Source organism: Schistocerca piceifrons, chromosome 9 (assembly GCF_021461385.2).
Source record: "Schistocerca piceifrons isolate TAMUIC-IGC-003096 chromosome 9, iqSchPice1.1, whole genome shotgun sequence".
Classification (NCBI taxonomy): Eukaryota; Metazoa; Arthropoda; class Insecta; order Orthoptera; family Acrididae; genus Schistocerca; species Schistocerca piceifrons.
Genome location: NC_060146.1, coordinates 196,755,714 through 196,774,254, shown reverse-complemented (window position 1 = coordinate 196,774,254; position 18,541 = coordinate 196,755,714). Strand labels below are relative to the sequence as shown.

The 18,541-nt window shown below is 44.5% G+C and overlaps 1 protein-coding gene across 1 annotated transcript in view; it reads right to left on the bottom strand.

Moving 5' to 3' along the window:
• LOC124716850 overlaps positions 1 to 18,116 on the bottom strand; it is a 74,116-nt gene extending 56,000 nt beyond the window's left edge. Inside the window, exon 1 of the mRNA XM_047243403.1 lies at positions 17,947 to 18,116. Within this exon, the coding sequence (XP_047099359.1) occupies positions 17,947 to 18,116 (170 nt within the window). The remainder of the gene's footprint in view (positions 1 to 17,946) is intronic.
• Positions 18,117 to 18,541: the final 425 nt, after the last annotated feature.

Below are 18,541 nucleotides of genomic sequence, written 5' to 3'. Positions count from 1 at the left end.
CAGCCCAGGTGTTTCTTCAAGTGCAGGAACAGATGGTAGTCACTGGGCGCAAGATCGGGGCTGTACGGAGGATTATCTAGAGTTTCCCATCGAAAAGATGTGATCTTTGGTCTGATTCGCCAGGTGCGGACGGGCATTGTCTTGCAGCAAAACGATGCCCTTGCTCAACTTCCATGGACTGTTGCTTTGATTCTGGTGTGACGTAGGCCACCCACGTTCCATCGCCCGTAACAATTTGACTTAAGAAATCATCACCGTCGTTGTGGTACCGCTCGAGGAAAGTCAATGCACTGTCTAAACGTTTGGTTTTGTGCACATCCGTCAACATTTTTGGTGCGCAACGTGCGTACAATTTTCGGCAATTCAAGTGCTCGGTCTGAGTGCTATACGAAACACTACGAGAAACATTAGGAAAGTCATCCCGCAACGACGAAATCGTAGGCCTAAAGCACCTGTTTTCTCTCACCTTATAGTCCACTTCCTGCACTAAACTTTCATTAACGACCGAAGGACGCCCACTCCGTTCTTCATCATGCACATTTGTGCCGCCATCTTTAAATGCTATCACCCACTTTCTTACCATTCCATCACCCATAATATTTTCTCTGTTAACTGCACAGATCTCACGATGAATATCGATCGCTTTTAGGCCTTTAGCACTAAGAAATCTTATAACAGCCCGTACTTCACAGTCGGCGGGACTCGCGATTATCGGAGGCATCTTAAACACTCAGTGCACAACGTAAACAAGGAAGAATCAGACTGTAATGGCGTCAGTGCGTAGATTAAGGTACAGGCTTTGACGTAAAAATAAAATTATCGAGATATCTTAGCACGTCTTTTTTTTTAATTTCAAAACGGTGCTTACTTAAAAAACACGCCTCGTATATTCATCTATTTCAAAAAGTTGAAGAACACTTTCGCGACGGTAACACCAAACTGGTCTCTCGTGGAGAGAAATGTGGTCGTTCCCGAGGCGAGTACATAAAAAAAAGCACTCCGTCTTCAGGCCACGAGTGGCCTACCGGGACCATCCGTCCGCCATGTCATCCTCAGTGAAAGGTGCGGATAGGAGGAACGTGCGGTCAGCACACTGCTCTCCCGGTCGTTACGGTGGTATTCTTGACCGAAGCCGCTACTCTTCGGTCGAGTAGCTCCTCAGTTGGCATCACGAGGCTGAGTGCACCCCGAAATATGGCAACAGCGCATGGCAGCCTGGATGGTCACCCATCCAAGTGCCGACCACTCCTGACAGCGCTTAACTTCGGGGATCTCACGGGAACCGGTGTAGCCACTGCGGCAAGGCCATTGCCAAGGCGAGTAAGTAGAGAAAGAAATATACGGACATGAAGAATAAAGATGTAGAATGTTACTAAATTTTCTTTTATTCAAAAAGCTATAAGAATTTTCACATAAAAAATTCGGAGACACTATTTTTCAGCACATCCCAGTATTTTGTGGAACAGAATTGTTAAAGCTAAACCCAACTTGTCCTTTCACAAATTTTAATGTTTTCCTTTTACAGGTGCCCAGGTCATAAGAGATGACTGAGAGTGAGCTCCTCCAGCGTAGCCGACCAGAGTGGCCGAGAGGTTCTACGCGCTACAGTCTGGAACCACGCGACCACTACGGTTGCAGGTTCGAATCCTGCCTCGGGCATGGATGTGTGTGATGTCCTTAGGTTAGTTAGGTTAAAGTAGTCCTGTTCTAGGGGACTGATGACCAGAGCAATTAAGTCCCATAGTGCTCAGAGCCATCTGAACCATCATCCTCCAGCGTAAATTAAGGGTGGTATGCGGTTCTACTGACACATTTTCGAAAACTGACTGGTCTCTGTTGAAATACAGGATGTCCGAAAAGTCTTTCCCTGATTACATAAATTCAGGCTAGAAGTAAGAAACAAATATCAAACTTGTGACGAATTGTTTAGAACTATCAAAGTTTTAGGATCGCAGCTCGTAGGTAGTGTATGAGGGGAAGTGCCCAAGAAGCCATGTTAACCAATCAGGAGAAAGCACAGTGTGTCCTGTGGTACCAGAAAACTTGTGGAAGGAATCCACCTGATGTCAAGAGCATTAAAGCCTGGTATGAGAGGTTTAAGAACACAGGTTCGGTTGCTGACCTTCCGAGGTCTGCTCGACCAAGAACCTCAGCAGACAGGGTCGAAGCTGTAAGGCAGTCTTTTCTGCGAAGTCCGAAGAAATCGGTGCGCAGGACCTCACGTGAATTACAGATGCCAGAAAGCTCTCTCCGTGACATTTTACACAAACGTTTATAGTTTCGTGCATACAAAGTGCAAATCGTTCAGGCCTTGTTGCCCAATGACAGTACACGTCGATATGACTTTGCGGTCGATATGCTATCACGTATTGAGGACGATGATGCTTATCTCAGACGAATTACCTTTTCCGACGAAGCGACCTTTTTTGTCAGTGGAGTAGTGAATCGCCATAATGTGCGCATTTGAGGTTCACAACCCCCTGGCGAGGGCATGGAGTGCACCAGAGGCGGTCCAAAGGTGAATGTTTGGTGCGCGCTATTGCACGATCGAATTATTGGGCCATTCTTCTTCGCTGAGGCTACCATCAGATCTGCAGTGTATCTGGACATGTTGCAACTGTATGTTGTTCCTCAGCTGCTTCAGTATCACCCCGATTTGTTTGAGCAAGACGGTGCACCGCCTCATTGGGGTTTGGACGTCCGTGCCTATCTCGATATGACCTTTCCTGGGCGATGAATTGATCCTGATGGGCCAACGGTTTGGCCTCCACGCTCTCCTAACATAACCCCATTAAACTTCATTTTATAGGGTTATGTCAAGGACGAGGTCTATCGAACACGTGTACCAGATCTTGAAACCCTGCGGCAATGCATAACTACAGTCGTTGAATCGATCCCTCCAGTGATGTTGGCTAATGTCTGGACGGAAATTGAATATCGCCTATATGTGATACGTGCTACCAAGGGCGCTCATGTGGAAATTTACTGATGTGTAAAAACCTTTGATAGTTTACAAACAATTAGACACCAGTTTTGTATTTGTATCTTACTTCTAGTCTGAGTTATCAATTTATGTAATCAGGGAAAGACTTTTCGGACACCCTGCACGACAATGCCTGTGCTCCAAAGAATGAGACAGGACAAGAACATGCCCTAGTACATGAGGATCATTATCGCCATATTGTGGATTTTGGAAAGCGCTGTTTAGAAATGACTTATTATGAGATTGTGTCTTCTCAGTAATTTGCTTGTTGGCAGCCGTGATTCTGGGATTAATAATAGAATTGTGAGGGCCTTCAGGGGCTCCACATTCGTTTGCTGGGTATGGGTTGGCGATCCCGGGTTTTCTGAGCTGGGGACTGGTAAGCGCCGGCAGTCCCCTGTCACCGTAGGCTCCGGGGAATGCTTCAGCGACCACCATGGCAGTGGTGGTTGAACGTTGTGTGTCACAGGGAATGGGGATCTTGGTTTAATTTCCCCGGATCGCGAGGATGGTACAAGCCTCCAAAAAAAAGCCTATATCTCGAGGTGTGCTGCATGCTGGTGAGATGCATGGCTGTTGAGGTGTGACAGTCTGTGGGGACTTACAGGTCATCACCAGGGGGAGCTTTATGGTCAGAATGGGGCTCTGCCCCTTGGACATCAAAATTAGAGAGCAGGCTGCGTGGTTCTGGGTCAAGAAAGGAAATGTTACGAAGATAGAGGAAATTTTAGGCACTGGGGCAAGGGACAAGGGTGAGATTCGGCAAAGGGTTGAACAACTGTGGCAAGAACTATGGGAGACGGTTGAAACAGGACTTAGGACATATGAACTTATTCCGAACACTAGGGAACGATTAAAAATGAAATACTTTGAACCCACCAGAGGGCTGATCCATTTTCTCACTGCAGATGGGCCTTACTCGACATACTTACGTTGGTTCGGGAAAAGGGCCACACCCGCGTGTGAATGTGGTGAACTGGAGGGTACTCCCGATCACGGGATTTACGAGTGTCCCCTTTTGCTTCCACACTACGTGACCAATTACCTGACCATGACGCATACCACCTAATAAGACAACAAGACACTTTTCAAACTCTTAACAAACTAGTAGACGAGGTATCACGAAAAGTGTTAAAGGAATACCTGAGAGAAATAAATTAACATAAATTAAAGTAAAACTGAAGATATTCTAACACCAAACACGCGCCCTACTCCTATACCGCCTGCGAGTGGATAGGCCGACCTTAGTAGTCCGGGATCCGCCACGTGCGGGACTAGGGGGAGTGGGGAATAATATCACGGAGTAGACGAAGCACCGGAATTGACTTAGGTTATAACTAGTTAGTAGGAATTAGATTAGGAAATTAGTATTAGGAACCTGCAGCGAATAACATCCTAGCCTGCGTAGTGTCAGGGGCATGCCCATCGGGATAAGATCGATGGGGCAGGCAGTAAAATAGGTTTATATATATATATATATATAGGTATATATATATACAGGGTGAGTCACCTAACGTTACCGCTGGATATATTTCGTAAACCACATCAAATACTGACGAACCGATTCCACAGACCGAACGTGAGGAGAGGGGCTAGTGTAATTGTTTAATACAAACCATACAAAAATGCACGGAAGTGTGTTTTTTAACAAAAACCTACGTTTTTTTAAATGGAACCAAGTTAGTTTTGTTAGTAGATCTGAACATATAAACAAATACGTAATCAGTGCCGTTTGTTGCATTGTAAAATGTTAATTACATACGGAGATATTGTAACCTAAAGTTGACGCTTGAAACCTCCGACGTTCAGTTGCGTGTTGTAACAAACAGGGGACACGGTCGGCGAGCAGCATCTGAAGGGACATGTTTACGATGACGACCGTGTTTACGAGTGTGGCTGTAGTGCACTGTTGTGGTTTGGTCTAGTTGTCGCAGTGTCCGCATGTAGCGCTTGCTGCTATTGTTATTCTGCATTCGTCTCCGCACGCAGACCAACTGTAGTACACCGTGTTACCAGACGTCTGTAATAGTGTTGTGGGAACTGTGACCATGGTGTATTCGAACTCTGAAAAGGCTGAGATGATACTCATCTATGGCGAGTGTCGACGAAATGCAGCTGAAGCCTGCAGGGTGTATGCAGAACGGTACCCGGACAGAGAGCATCCAACGTGCCGCACATTGCAAAACATCTACCGCCAACTGTATGCAACAGGTATGTCGTAGCACGCAAACGGGTCCGTAACAGGCCCGTCACAGGAGAAGCGTGTGCAGTTGGTGTGTTAGCTGCTGTTGCCATGAAACCACACGAGTACGCGGGACATTGCGAGAGCCGGTGGACTGAGTCAAAGTAGTGTCATGCGCATACTGCATCGTCACCGCTTTCACCCGTTTCATGTGTCGCTACATCAGCAATTACATGGTGATGACTTTAATCATCGAGTGCAATTCTGTCAATGGGCATTAACAGAGAATGCAGTGCAGTCCTACCTGTTTACCGATGAAGCGGGTTTCACAAACCACGGGGCAGTGAATCTACGGAACATGCGTTACTGGTCCGGGGACAATCCTCGCCGGCTCAGACAGGTAGAGCGACAGCGACCGTGGACTGTAAATGAATGGTGCGGAATCATTGGCGACCACCTCATTGGTCCTCACTTCATTGCAGGGGCCCAAACAGCTGCAACATACATCGCGTTTCTACAGAATGATCTGCCAACGTTGCTCGAAAATGTCCCACTGGAAACGCGTCGATGTATGTGGTATCAGCATGATGGTGCACCTGCACATTCCGCAATTAACACTAGGCTGACCCTTGACAGGATGTTCGACGGGCGTTTCATAGGACGTGGAGGACGCATAAATTGGCCAGCCCGTTCTCCTGATCTTACACGTCAGGACATCTTTCTGTGGGGTACGTTAATGGAGAATGTGTACCATGATGTGCCTACAACCCCAGAAGATATGAAACAACTTATTGTGGCAGCCTGCGGCGACATTACACCAGATGTACTGCGGCGTGTACGACATTCATTACGCCAGAGATTAGCAATTGTGTGCAGCAATTGATGGCCACCACATTGAACATCTATTGGCCTGACATGTCGGGACACACTCTATTCCCCTCCGTAACTGAAAACGGAAACCACGTGTGTACGTGTACCTCACCCCTCATGGTAATGTACATGTGCGTCAGTGAAAAAGACCAATAAAAAGGTGTTAGCATGTGGACGTAATGTGCTGTTCCAGTCTCTTCTGTACCTAAGGTCCATCACCGTTCCCTTTGGATCCCTACGTAATCCGGTGCTCTCCGATACACACAATCGAACAGCGGAGGTGTGGTACTCAAGCGTCAACTTTAGGTTACAATATCTCCGAATGTAATTAACATTTTACAATGCAACAAACGGCACTGATTACGTATTTGTTTATATGTTCAGATGTGCTAGCAAAACAAACGGGATTCCATTAAAAAAAACGTAGATTTGTGTTAAAAAACATACTTCCGTGCATTTTTTTATGGTTTGTATTAAACAATTACACTAGCCCCTCTCCTCACGTTCGGTCTGTGGAATCGATTCGCCTGCATTTGATGTGGTTTACGAAATATATCTAGCGGTAATGTTAGGTGACTGACCCTGTATATATATACCTCGTTCAAACTCAGTGAGGTGTTGATAACGGTACCTTTGTCACCCCAAAGGCAGGATTCACTAACGTCAACTCACCATGACGTGTCTCAGAGGTAACTAACGCTTCTAGTATGACAAAATAAAAAGAAATAAGTTAAATATATTTCAATTTTTTTCAGTTTTAGTCTGATAATTATGTATATATTGTGTTTCATACTAGAATGTCGTGTTCCCAGTTTGGCACAGCTTTGCCACAGGAAACACGAAAGCTGTCGAAGACGTCCGTCATCTGGTCGACTAGTGATCGTTGTCAGAAGGAGGCTAGTTTTCGATTACGCAAACGCCTCTATTATTCGGAAAAGGACAAGCCGGATTTACTTACGTAATCAGCGTGGTGTCACCGCCAGACACCACACTTGCTAGGTGGTAGCCTTTAAATCGGCCGCGGTCCGTTAGTATACGTCGGACACGCCTGTCGCCACTATCAGTGATTGCAGACCGAGCGCCGCCACACGGCAGGTCTAGTGTAGAGAGAGTCCCTAGCGCTCGCCCGAGTTGTACAGCCGACTTTGTTAGCGATGGTTCACTGTTTACATCCGCTCTCATTTACAGAGACGACAGTTTAGCATAGCCTTCAGTTACGTCATTTGCTACGACCTAGCAAGGCGCCATATTCAGTTACTATAATCTGAACAGATAATATTGTGACTCATGCACCCTCAAGAGCGACGTTCATCATTAATGGAGTAAAGTTAAGTATGAAACTAATTACGTCCGCTTTCTGAATTCTCATTCCTTGTCATGTTCCAGACCTCACATCAGTATAGTTCTTCCCTCCTCACGCCCGCCTGCGTGAGTTAAATCGGCGTGCATTTCGGCCTCCTGTAGTAACACGGTGTTGGCTCTCCTGCCAACCCAACAATCAGTATGAATTTTATAATTACCTAAGGGACCTTTAACAATGAATAATAAAAAAATTTGCATTTGCAAATGAAATCATTAATAAATGGGGCAGCTATGAGTTGTATAGGAGACAAGGAGCGGCCTTGTGTCTACGACCAGGATGCCGCAGTATTCTCTGCTGTAGTAAAGGCTGTTTGACATTTATAAAAATAACATGATGTGGAGGTAGAAAAAAGTAAAGGAAAAGAATAGAATAAGAAATCTGGTAAACACTAAATATATTAAAATAATCCTCACAAGCAATTAGGGCTTATTTATAAACAGTGTAACTTACATAAGTAATTTTCCAACTGTATGGTGTGATCAGATTTCAGCCTGTCCTGCGTTAGCTTCTTGGTTATCGTTGTTTTGTCACAAATTACAGTCATTACTTTTCTCCTTCCTTCGAGACAATTCTTGCACCAATCAACCCCTTCATAACAATAACTTGCCGGTTTACAGTATCGAACATAAATTACTCTAATTTTATTAATTAATAATGTTGTCTGCACGCTGGCAAGACCGCTCACTTTTATGGCTTAAAGACGACCTTCTTTACGCTTTCACATTACAAGCAGAAGTACGATAAAATCTGAAGATTTACAAAGGTTTTTACTGTCATCTTTTATTTAGATCAAAGCGGAACGTTCAGTTCAGCTTCTGTTAAAATGTTTCTTTGACTGCGCAAACGATTTATTAGCGTCCGCGCTAGATGCGCATCTTTACAGTTACGTAAATTATATAAAACGTCTTTCAAAGAATAGGTCTCACCTCTTAAGTTGATAATTTAATATACAGATAGGTGAATGCCTTTCCAAGGGTACTCACAGCTTCCACACGACGGAAATCCCAATAATATTACACGCTGACGACAGTGTGTACCTAAAGTAAACTGATGTGCATCCTCAAAATGGCGCTAGTGGGACCACTCTTATGCGACTGGCGCGGAATTTGGATAGACGTGGTCTTTCAGGTGTACAAACACTTCTACCATCTTTCGTGTACAACGCACCGCTCTTCTGGTTTTTGCGTTTTTTCCGTCAGTGTGCTTGCATGACATCTACATAATACAGATGTATATAAAAATGTGGTATGACCATAGCACGGAAGTACATTCAGCAGGCTAGATTACACTCTGCTGACCGCGCGGAGTGGCCGCGCGGTTTAGGGCGCCATGTCACGGACTGCGCGACCCCTCCCGCCGGCGGTTCGAGTCCTCCCTCGGGCATGGGTGAGTGTGTTGTTCTTAGCATAAGTTAGTTTAAGTAGTGTGTTAGTCTAGTGACCGATGACGTCAGCAGTTTGGTCCCTTAGGAATTCACATACATTTGAACACTCTGCTGAATGTACAAGTTCTGTATTATGATTGTACGCCTTTTTCATATGCAACCTTATTGCGTTGATGTCAAATAAGTATATCATTGGAATTGTGCTTTAAAGAACACCTGAAATGTAGTGGTTTGAGAATGAACGTTTAAATTGGAAATTACTCACTACCAAGAAATAGCACGCAACGCTAACAAAAACCTGAATAAATAATAATCTATCATAAAGAAGTATTTTGTTTGTTTTGTATTTTTAAAGAAACTAATGTCCACTAAGGTACTAAAACTAATTTTGAAAAATGCATAACGCCCTGCTGTTTGTAATAATGTTAATTTATTTTTCTACCGGTTTCGGTTTTGAGCCATCATCAAAGGCAAGGCAGCTGTACAACGTACAAAAGTGGACACTGTGAAAATGCCAAACGAAAGACGAAAAACAGAAAAAACCTAAAATTGATCAAAATACTCACGAAAATTGTCGCAGATGTACCATATTCCATACATGCTTTAACAGAAGTTTCCACAGGAAACCATAATTGCCAAGATAATATAAAATCAAAAATTGTAACATGATAAAAATATGATGGCACATTGACACAAGTACAGCAAAATAAATCAAAGAAATTATAGGTCAAAGATTACAGTCTTGATAAAACCTAACAAGTTTCCATTAAATAATTATGTGACAATAGGCTAATAAAACTGGATTGAGATTACATAAAAACGCCAATAAAATAAAATGTAAATTAACAGATGAATGTAAAATTATAAAATGTTTTACAATCCATTCAGAAAACGTAAGCATGTAAAATGCATACTACAAATTAATACAACAAGCAAGATTAACAAAAACTAGCGACAAACAGGCAGGACACAACGCATCACAATAACATGCAATGAAATCAGAAATATTATCAAAGATTGCAGTACGTTTAAGATCCATTAGTAACAGGGTATAACATTTTTTTAATATCATAAGAAATATTATTAGAGAAGTTTAGAGTATCAACTATGGGAGTACAACATATAAATCTCAGAGCAACATCAAAACACCTTGGAATATAATGAGGACGGTCTCAGGGAAGCAGGCAGTTCACTCATATGGTAGGATGAAGACGTTGTTAATATTAACGAGACATGAAAAAGTTTGAATAATAAATTACTGTTCGTGGTAGACAAATTTAATCTCTTGCACAACGTCAACTATTCAGATTTCTCATAATACTAGGTGTGTCTGAAAAGTTCGGTTAGGGGTCTCAAAAAACAAAGGAAACAAGAGTTAGAAATAAAATACGTTTACGGGTCTTCATAGGAAGCAGCACTGGCTACAATACACTTCTGACAACGGCTGTAGAGCTCTTGAAAACTGTCAGAAAAACACTTCTTGTGGAATCTATCGAAGCACCATGGTCACGTATTGTTGGATATCCGCAGGCTCAACTTTCTCGCTCAACGCAAGCAGTTCTTGAACACCGTCTTATTATCCAGATTGGGCGCCATATGACTTCTTCCTAGCAGTAGTGGACACTGGAAGATCCCAATGAAGATCCCAGCAGAAGGGTCGAAACATTGATCCTTTTAGAAGAAGTATGACGCGGCGTAATAACCCAGAACATTTTAACTTCGGTGACAACGTCCACGAAAGCCTGCAGACTTACATTAAGCCTGCTGACTTACATATAACTTCTTTTTGTTTCCTCGCTTTAACTTAATGCTGAATGGCTTACGCTTCACAGGCATTTCGGGTATACAACAAGGCGTGACCACGCTACTTCGGGAGATTCCATAAGAAGCGTTTACTGACAATTTTCAACAGCTTCACAAACGATGTCAGAGGTGAGTTGCACCTAATGATGACTACTCTGAAGGTATTCTGTTCGTAACTAACGTTTCCTTAATTTTCGGAGACCATGCACCGACCTTTTCAGGCTCATCTTGTACTATTACTTGAAGGGAGTAACAGAACATAAAGCTGATGGGTGCAAATACTAGAGAAACTGAAGTAATAATTTCGTTGCGCGAGAATAAGGGTGTATATCTTTGAGGCCACTTATGAAACTTTTAATGACATGTAAATCTACTTGTTCGTCCATACTCTGCAAACCACTGATAAGTAAATGGCAGAGGGTACTTGTCCCACTACCACGTACTGGGCTGTTCTCATGTTTCATTCTCGTCTATGCGAGCCGTCACTAGTCTAACCTTGCCTCTGCTATTTTTACGAGAGCCTTAACTAGGGGTCCTATTATACAGTCAGCATCTTTATCGGCAATAGTTTAAGTTCAATGAGTGATACGATACTTTTCAGTAGTTACTCCCATCTAAGCACAGTCCTCTAAATGTTCGAACCTCATATAGCGCACAAGCATTCTTTCACCAGTGACGCACCGATTGTCGTCCATTGCACACACGAGAATCTACCCTAGTTTTGTCACGCTAAAATAAGAACGAGCAGTTCGTAGTTTACTCAGTATTAATCACAGCCTCTCTGCGGTTCAAACGATACGAAGAACATAGTGACCGAACTGTTTTATTTGTTTGTTTATCCACAAAAACACCATCCACGCCATCACAACAATCAGCGTTCTTCTCTCCTCGTCACTCCCTACTACTCGACTGTTGAATGTGGTGTGGTCGAAACTCTGTTACGGTATAACAAAGGTATGTACAATGAAACATTTTTGTTCTTGATGCTTATATAGTCGTGCAGTCCGAAGCGGCCAATAAGCACTTGTACTGAGCCTGGAATTCAAACCGGGGTCTCCTGCCGACTAGGCAGATGCGCTGACCACTGCGCCACCCTGGCATAGTGACTTTGGATAACCGCTCAGACTACCTTAGCGCACCTCCCTCCTCAGTCCTAATTCCCATTCATGCCTCAGTCCACTTGGCATTCACTCACTAGGACAGCATTGCAGATGCTCCGCAACTGTGTTAGAAGTGCATCTCCGCATCTAGCGGAACTGGGGATCCTGCCCGGATCTGGAGCGTAAATGCTTTAAATAAATGAAACCATATGGTTCCGAACATTTTTTCAGTTCCCAAGAACCTATGATGTACAGTACTGGCCATTAAAATTGCTACACCAAGAAGATGATAAACGGGTATTCATGGGACAAATATATTATACCAGAACTGACACGTGATTGCATTTTTACGCAATTTGGGTGCATAGAACCTGAGAAATCGGTACCCAGAACTAGCTATTCTGGCCATAATAACGGCCTTCAAACACCTGGGCATTGGGTCAAACACAGCTTAGATAGCGTGTACAGGTACAGATGTCCATGCAGCTTCAACACGATACCACAGTTCATCAAGAGTAGTGACTGGCGTATTGTGACAAGCCAGTTGCTCGGCCACCTCTGACCAGACGTTTTCAATTGGTGAGAGATCTGGAGAATGTGCTGGCCAGGGCAGCAGTCGAAAGTTTTCTGTTTCCAGAAAGGCCCGTACAGGACCTGCAACATGCGGTCGTGCATTATCCTGCTGAAATGTAGGGTTTCGCAGGGATCGAATGAAGGGTAGAGCCACGGGTCGTAACACATCTGAAATGTAAAGTCCACTCTTCAAAGTGCCGTCAATGTGAACAAGAGGTGACCGAGACGTGTAACCAATGATACCCCATACCATCACGCCGGGTGATACGCCAGTATGGCGATGACGAATACACGCTTCCATTGTGCGTTCACCACGATGTCGCAAAACACGGATGCGACCATCATGATGCTGTAAACAGAACCTGGGTTCATCCGAAAAAATGACTTTTTGCCATTCGTACATCGAGGTTCGTCGTCGAGTACACCATCGCAGGCGCTCCTGTCTCTATGCAGAGTCAAGGGTAACCGCAGCCATGGTCTCCGAGCTGATAGTCCATGCTGCTGCAAACGTCGTCGAACTGTTCGTGCAGATGGTTGCTGTCTTGCAAACGTCCCCATCTGTTGACTCAGTGATCGAGACGTGGCTGCACCATCCGTCACAGCCATGCCGATAAGATGCTTGCCATTTCGACTGCTAGTGATACGAGGCCGTTGGAATCCAGCACGGCGTTCCGTATTACCCTCCTGAACCCACCGATTCGATACTCTGCTAACAGTCATTGGATCTCGACCAACGCGAGCAGCAATGTCGCGATACGATAAACCATAATCGCGATAGGCTACAATTCGGCCTTTATCAAAGTCGGAATCGTGATGGTACGAATTTCTGCTCCTTACACGAGGCATCAGAACAACGTTTCACGAGGCAACGTCGGTCAACTGCTGTTTGTGTATGAGAAATCTGTTGGAAACTTTCCTCATGTCAGCACTTTGTATGTGTCTCCACCGGCGCCAACCTTGTGTGAATGCTCTGAAAAGCTATTAATTTGCATATCACAACATCTTCTTTCTGTCGGTTAAATTTTGTGTCTGTAGCACGTCATCTTCGTGGTATAGCAATTTTAATGGCCAGTAGTGTATATTTGCAGACTGAAGCGAGAATGAAAATTTATTCCCAGGCCGGGATTCGAACCCCAGATCTCCTCCAACCACTGCGCCACTTTGACACTATGGATTTGGAAAACTGCTCAGACTATCCTAATACGCTTCCTTCATTATTCAAAATTCCCAGTTACGCCTCAGCCCACTTGGTATTCCCCTCCAAACTCAAACAGCATTACAGAGGCTCTGGAACTTTATTAGAATAACGCCTCCACATCAAACGAACCGGGAATTCGGAGAGGAGGAAAGCATATGAAAGGGTCCTGTGGTCCCCTTTCATTATCATTTTATTTGCTTTCCACTGATACAGAACTCTATGGCATGCGCGCGAGTGAATGAACGGAGGAGTGTTTGATCTTGCTATACGGTAGTTTAGTCTGCTGCAGAGAAACAGCGGTAGTCGTACAAAGTGGCCAACCCCTGTAGTTTTCAGGTAGGCAAAGAGGTTTGCCGACCCCCCCCCCCCCCCCCCTTGTGGTAAAATTACCGGTGTTAGGTTGGTGGCGGAAGCCTCATCTTTGGGTTTTCCTGGCCATGGGATCGCGTGTGAGACGTTGGAGTGTGTGAGACGATCAGTCTGTTTCCAGCTCGCCGAGGGTTTGCAGCCGAAGTCTCTTCGAAGAAGGGTGAGTTGACTTAACCGCGTGGTGCGCTGTCTCATAGCAAGAGGAGAGCTTTTAGAATTTGGTCTCGCATTTCATCTTATAAAGATTTATTTGCTGGGTCGCAGCAAGGAATGCAATGCTTTTGCAGACTTTCAGTTTGATTCCTAACGCCAACTTGACGTTGATTGTAAGAAGAACATAGTACAAAGATGTTGCATACGTTGAAGAGCTCTTGGTTGTGTGCCTGGAACTCCATATGTACGTATTTTAATCTTTTCCGAATCTTGGCAATTTTTCCTTCTTTGTGAATTTTCTTTGTCTCATTACTTTATGCGCAGTGGAAACCATCCACATGGGTTACAATTAGACTTCTTTGGCCCTCTGCCATTATGCTGTGTCTATTCAAATGTGTCGTCTGTAAGATATTAATTGTTTGTGACTGCGTGGTTTGATGTTACTAAAATATGGCGACAGTACGTAGAAATTGTGTCTCCACGAACCACGTGGGCACACGAGTCTGTTGTGAAACGTATAGCGTTTCACAAGCAATTGTACTTAAGTTACCAGGCAACAGCAGTCTATAGATGCATTACATCAATGTTTTAAGGAATAAATAATTTTGCCTCCAATCTTATCCAGTGTACCGATGCTGCGTCTCAGTTAACTACGCCATTTACCGAGTTGTTTTCCTTGTTAGCCCATCCATAGCGTTTCCATGTGCACAGGTCCAATAATTAGTAACCTATTCTTATTTAAAACAAATGCTCTGGAATAGATCAAGTTTTCAGCAATGTTGCTGCAAGCTGCCTTATGCACAGTATTCACGCACTCTTTACTTTATTCAATATTTGATTGACCAGTACAATGCGTGGATCATATTAATAATTACATTCCATTTTTATCACTTACTTTACAATGAATGTTCTTTTGTGAGTTTTCTTATGAATAAATTAAATAATTATCCAACTCAGCGCAACCTCTTATTTGTTGTGTGACTAGCGTTGGTGGCGACCAAATCTTTTACGCTGATTTCAGTGTCTGATAGCATTTTTTTATTAAAAGTGCGTGTGGCTCTTTCAGCCATCGGGATACATTCAAAGTGCGCTTCACGCTACTTACACATTCTACGGAAGGCGTTGTACCTCCTACATGTTAATGACGAATATGCTGCCATGTACCCTACGTTCGCCTAAAGAGACCGACAACCCCTTAGACACTGAAGCATTACGGGGTTGCATACGTGCATGGCGTAGCCTCCCCGGCCAGCGTCGAACAAGGACGACAGGCGGCAAGAAAATCGTCGCCAGAGGTCCTCCGAGCCAGGGACCTATTTCCTCGGCCATGTGACGTGTGCGGAACTGGATCTTCCGTGTCCCGGGTATATAGCCCGGCGCAAGCCAACAAGTCGGCAGTCAGCTGCACCGGAGCTCTGGGCCAGTTACTGCGCCGGTTCTTAGCAGCCCATCAGTCAGAGCCCGGTCGGAAGCCGTCACAGTGGGACCAACGACTTTCCATCGACACCGCGAGACGTACCTGTCGGCCAACAATGCCGAACGCTCAGCTCTGTCTTTAGCGACTATCAGTGGCACAGTCTTCATGCCTCTATACGTTTATGCAATGTTCCAGGCCTGTATCAGAAGTTGTAATAGTTTTTTGTTGAAGAGAATTTTTCCTTTGTTATTAAATTTCTCTACTGTGGTCCGAATAAACACCTGTTCTTGATTATCTCTGTTTTATTACTGAGCCCTATCTTTGGGGCGACGTCGTTGTTTTCCCGGGTCGTGTGATTGGGCGAGTTTGGTACTCAGGAGGAGCCAGGTCCGTGCAGTGCCAGAACACGCTGGCGGCACGCGTGGACATTTCACAATATATATAAATGACCTAGTAGATAGTGTCGGAAGTTCCATGCGGCTTTTCGCGGATGATGCTGTAGTATACAGACAAGTTGCAGCATTAGAAAATTGCAGCGAAATGCAGGAAGATCTGCAGCGGATAGGCACTTGGTGCAGGGAGTGGCAACTGACCCTTAACATAGACAAATGTAATGTATTGCGAATACATAGAAAGAAGGATCCTTTATTTTATGATTATATGATAGCGGAACAAACGCTGGTAGCAGTTACTTCTGTAAAATATCTGGGAGCGTGCGTACGGAACGATTTGAAGTGGTATGATCATATAAAATTAATTGTTGGTAAGGCGGGTTCCAGGTTGAGATTCATTGGGCGAGTGCTTAAAAAATGTAGTCCATCAACAAAGGAGGAAGCTTACAAAACACTCGTTCGACCTATACTTGAGAATTGCTCATCAGTGTGGGATCCGTACCAGGTCGGGTTGACAGTGGAGATAGACAAGATCCAAAGAAGAGCGGCGCGTTTCGTCACAGGGTTATTTGGTGAGCGTGATAGCGTTACGGAGATGTTTAGCAAACTCAAGTGGCAGACTCTGCAAGAGAGGCGCTCTGCATTGCGGTGTAGCTTGCTGTCCAGGTTTCGAGAGGGTGCGGTTCTGGATGAGGTATCGAATATATTGCTTCCCCCTACTTATACCTGCCGAGGAGATCACGAATGTAAAATTAGAGAGATTCGAGCGCGCACGGAGGCTTTCCGGCAGTCGTTCTTCCTGCGAACCATACGCGACTGGAATAGGAAAGGGAGGTAATGACAGTGGCACGTAAAGTGCCCTCCGCCACACATAGTTGGGTGGTTTGTGGAGTATAAATGTAGATGTAGATGTAGACTGCCGGATGGAAGGGTTGTGGTCACCACAGTGCACGACTTCGTCGTAAACCGGATCGAGCAAGCTTTAAGATCAGTGCATTTCATTCCAAGTAGAGAAACCTCCACCATTCTGACATCTCGCGATTCTCCAGTGACTTGGATTCGTGTTGCTGCTTTTAGCGTCGGCGAGACGAAGGGCAACGAGTGGAGTGCTTGGGGAAGGCGGATCTCATTAGCTTTCCTCGACTTCTTATTACTATTTACTGCGTTCAACCTCTTACAATTTGTTAAGTTCAACCAACGGCAATTTTTCTTGCGTGGTGGCCTCTGACGCCGACCCGACTTAATTCGACAACATTCCACTATCCTCGTTTTGCTTTTGTTGATGTTCATCCTATATCCTCCTTTCAAGACACTGTCCATTCCATTCAACTGCTCTTCCAAGTCCTTTGCTGTCTCTGACAGAATTTCAATGTTATCGGCGAACCTCAATGTTTTTATTTCTTCTCCGTGGATTTTAATGCCTACTCCGAACTTTTCTTTTGTTTCCTTTACTGCTTGCTCAATATACAGATTGAATAACATCGGGGAGAGGCTACATGCCTGTCTCACTCCCTTCCCAACCACTGTTTCCCTTTCATGTCCCTCGACTCTTATAATTGCCATCTGGTTTCTGTACAAATTGTAAATAGCCTTTCGCTCCCTGTATTTTACCCTTGCCACCTTTAGAATTTGAATGAGAGTATTCCAGTCAACATTATCAAAAGCTTTCTCTAAGTGTCGAAATGCTAGAAACGTAGGTTTGCCTGTCCTTAATCTTTCTTCTAAGATAAGTCGTGAGGTCAGTATTGCCTCACGTATTCCAACATTTCTACGGAATCCAAACTGATCTTCCCCGAGGTCGACTTCTACCAGTTTTTCCATTCGTCTGTAAAGAATTCGCGTTAGCATTTTGCAGCTGTGACTTATTAAACTGATAGTTCGGTAATTTTCACATCTGTTAACACCTGCGTTCTTTGGGATTGAAATTATTATATTCTTATTGAAGTCGTAGGGTATTTCACCTGTCTCATACATCTTGCTCACCAGATGGCAGAGTTTTGTCATGACTGGCTCTCCCAAGGCCGTCGGTAGTTCTAATGGAATGTTGTCTCGAGGTATAGGAAAAGTGAATGGCAGTGTAAGAACGAATGTAAGAATAGTGCAAGAGTAGTAGATGTAAGATTGGTGGTTGGGGCTTTCAGTGGCGTACGTTCCCCGACGCAGAGCAGGAGTCGATGCAGTCGGCAGCGACGAAGCACGCGAGGTCCATAGCGAGCTGGTCGTTGGCCGTGGCGTCAGTGAGGCCGGCGAGAGCAGCCAGGCCGGCGTCACAGCCCTCGTAGCCGAGCCTCCAGGGTTGCAGCGTCCAGCTCGTTATCAGAGGAAGCATCACACCCAACGCGATGGACCGATACTGGAGGGTCTTGGTGGCTATCAACACGTCAGTGCCTGCTGCAAAACGTTGTAACGTATTACTATCTTTACGACGTTTCTCGTCGATCCATATGCGTTACTTGCATTTCTAGCTGCTTTTCTCACACAAATAATGATAAAAAATCAGAAATTCAGGGTCGCCACCAGCCCAAGCCCTTCCTAACCATTTACAAAATAAAACGGACCTGGAAAATATTAGTTTAATTACTTAAATAATTTAATTACAAGTACGCAAATTTCTTCAAGCAGCCAGATAAATAGCACTCCGTGTCGTGCATGAAGCAACTTCCAGAATGAGATTTTCACTCTGCAGCGGATTGTGCGCTGATATGAAACTTCCTGGCAGCTTGAAACTGTGTGCCCGACCGAGACTCGAACTCA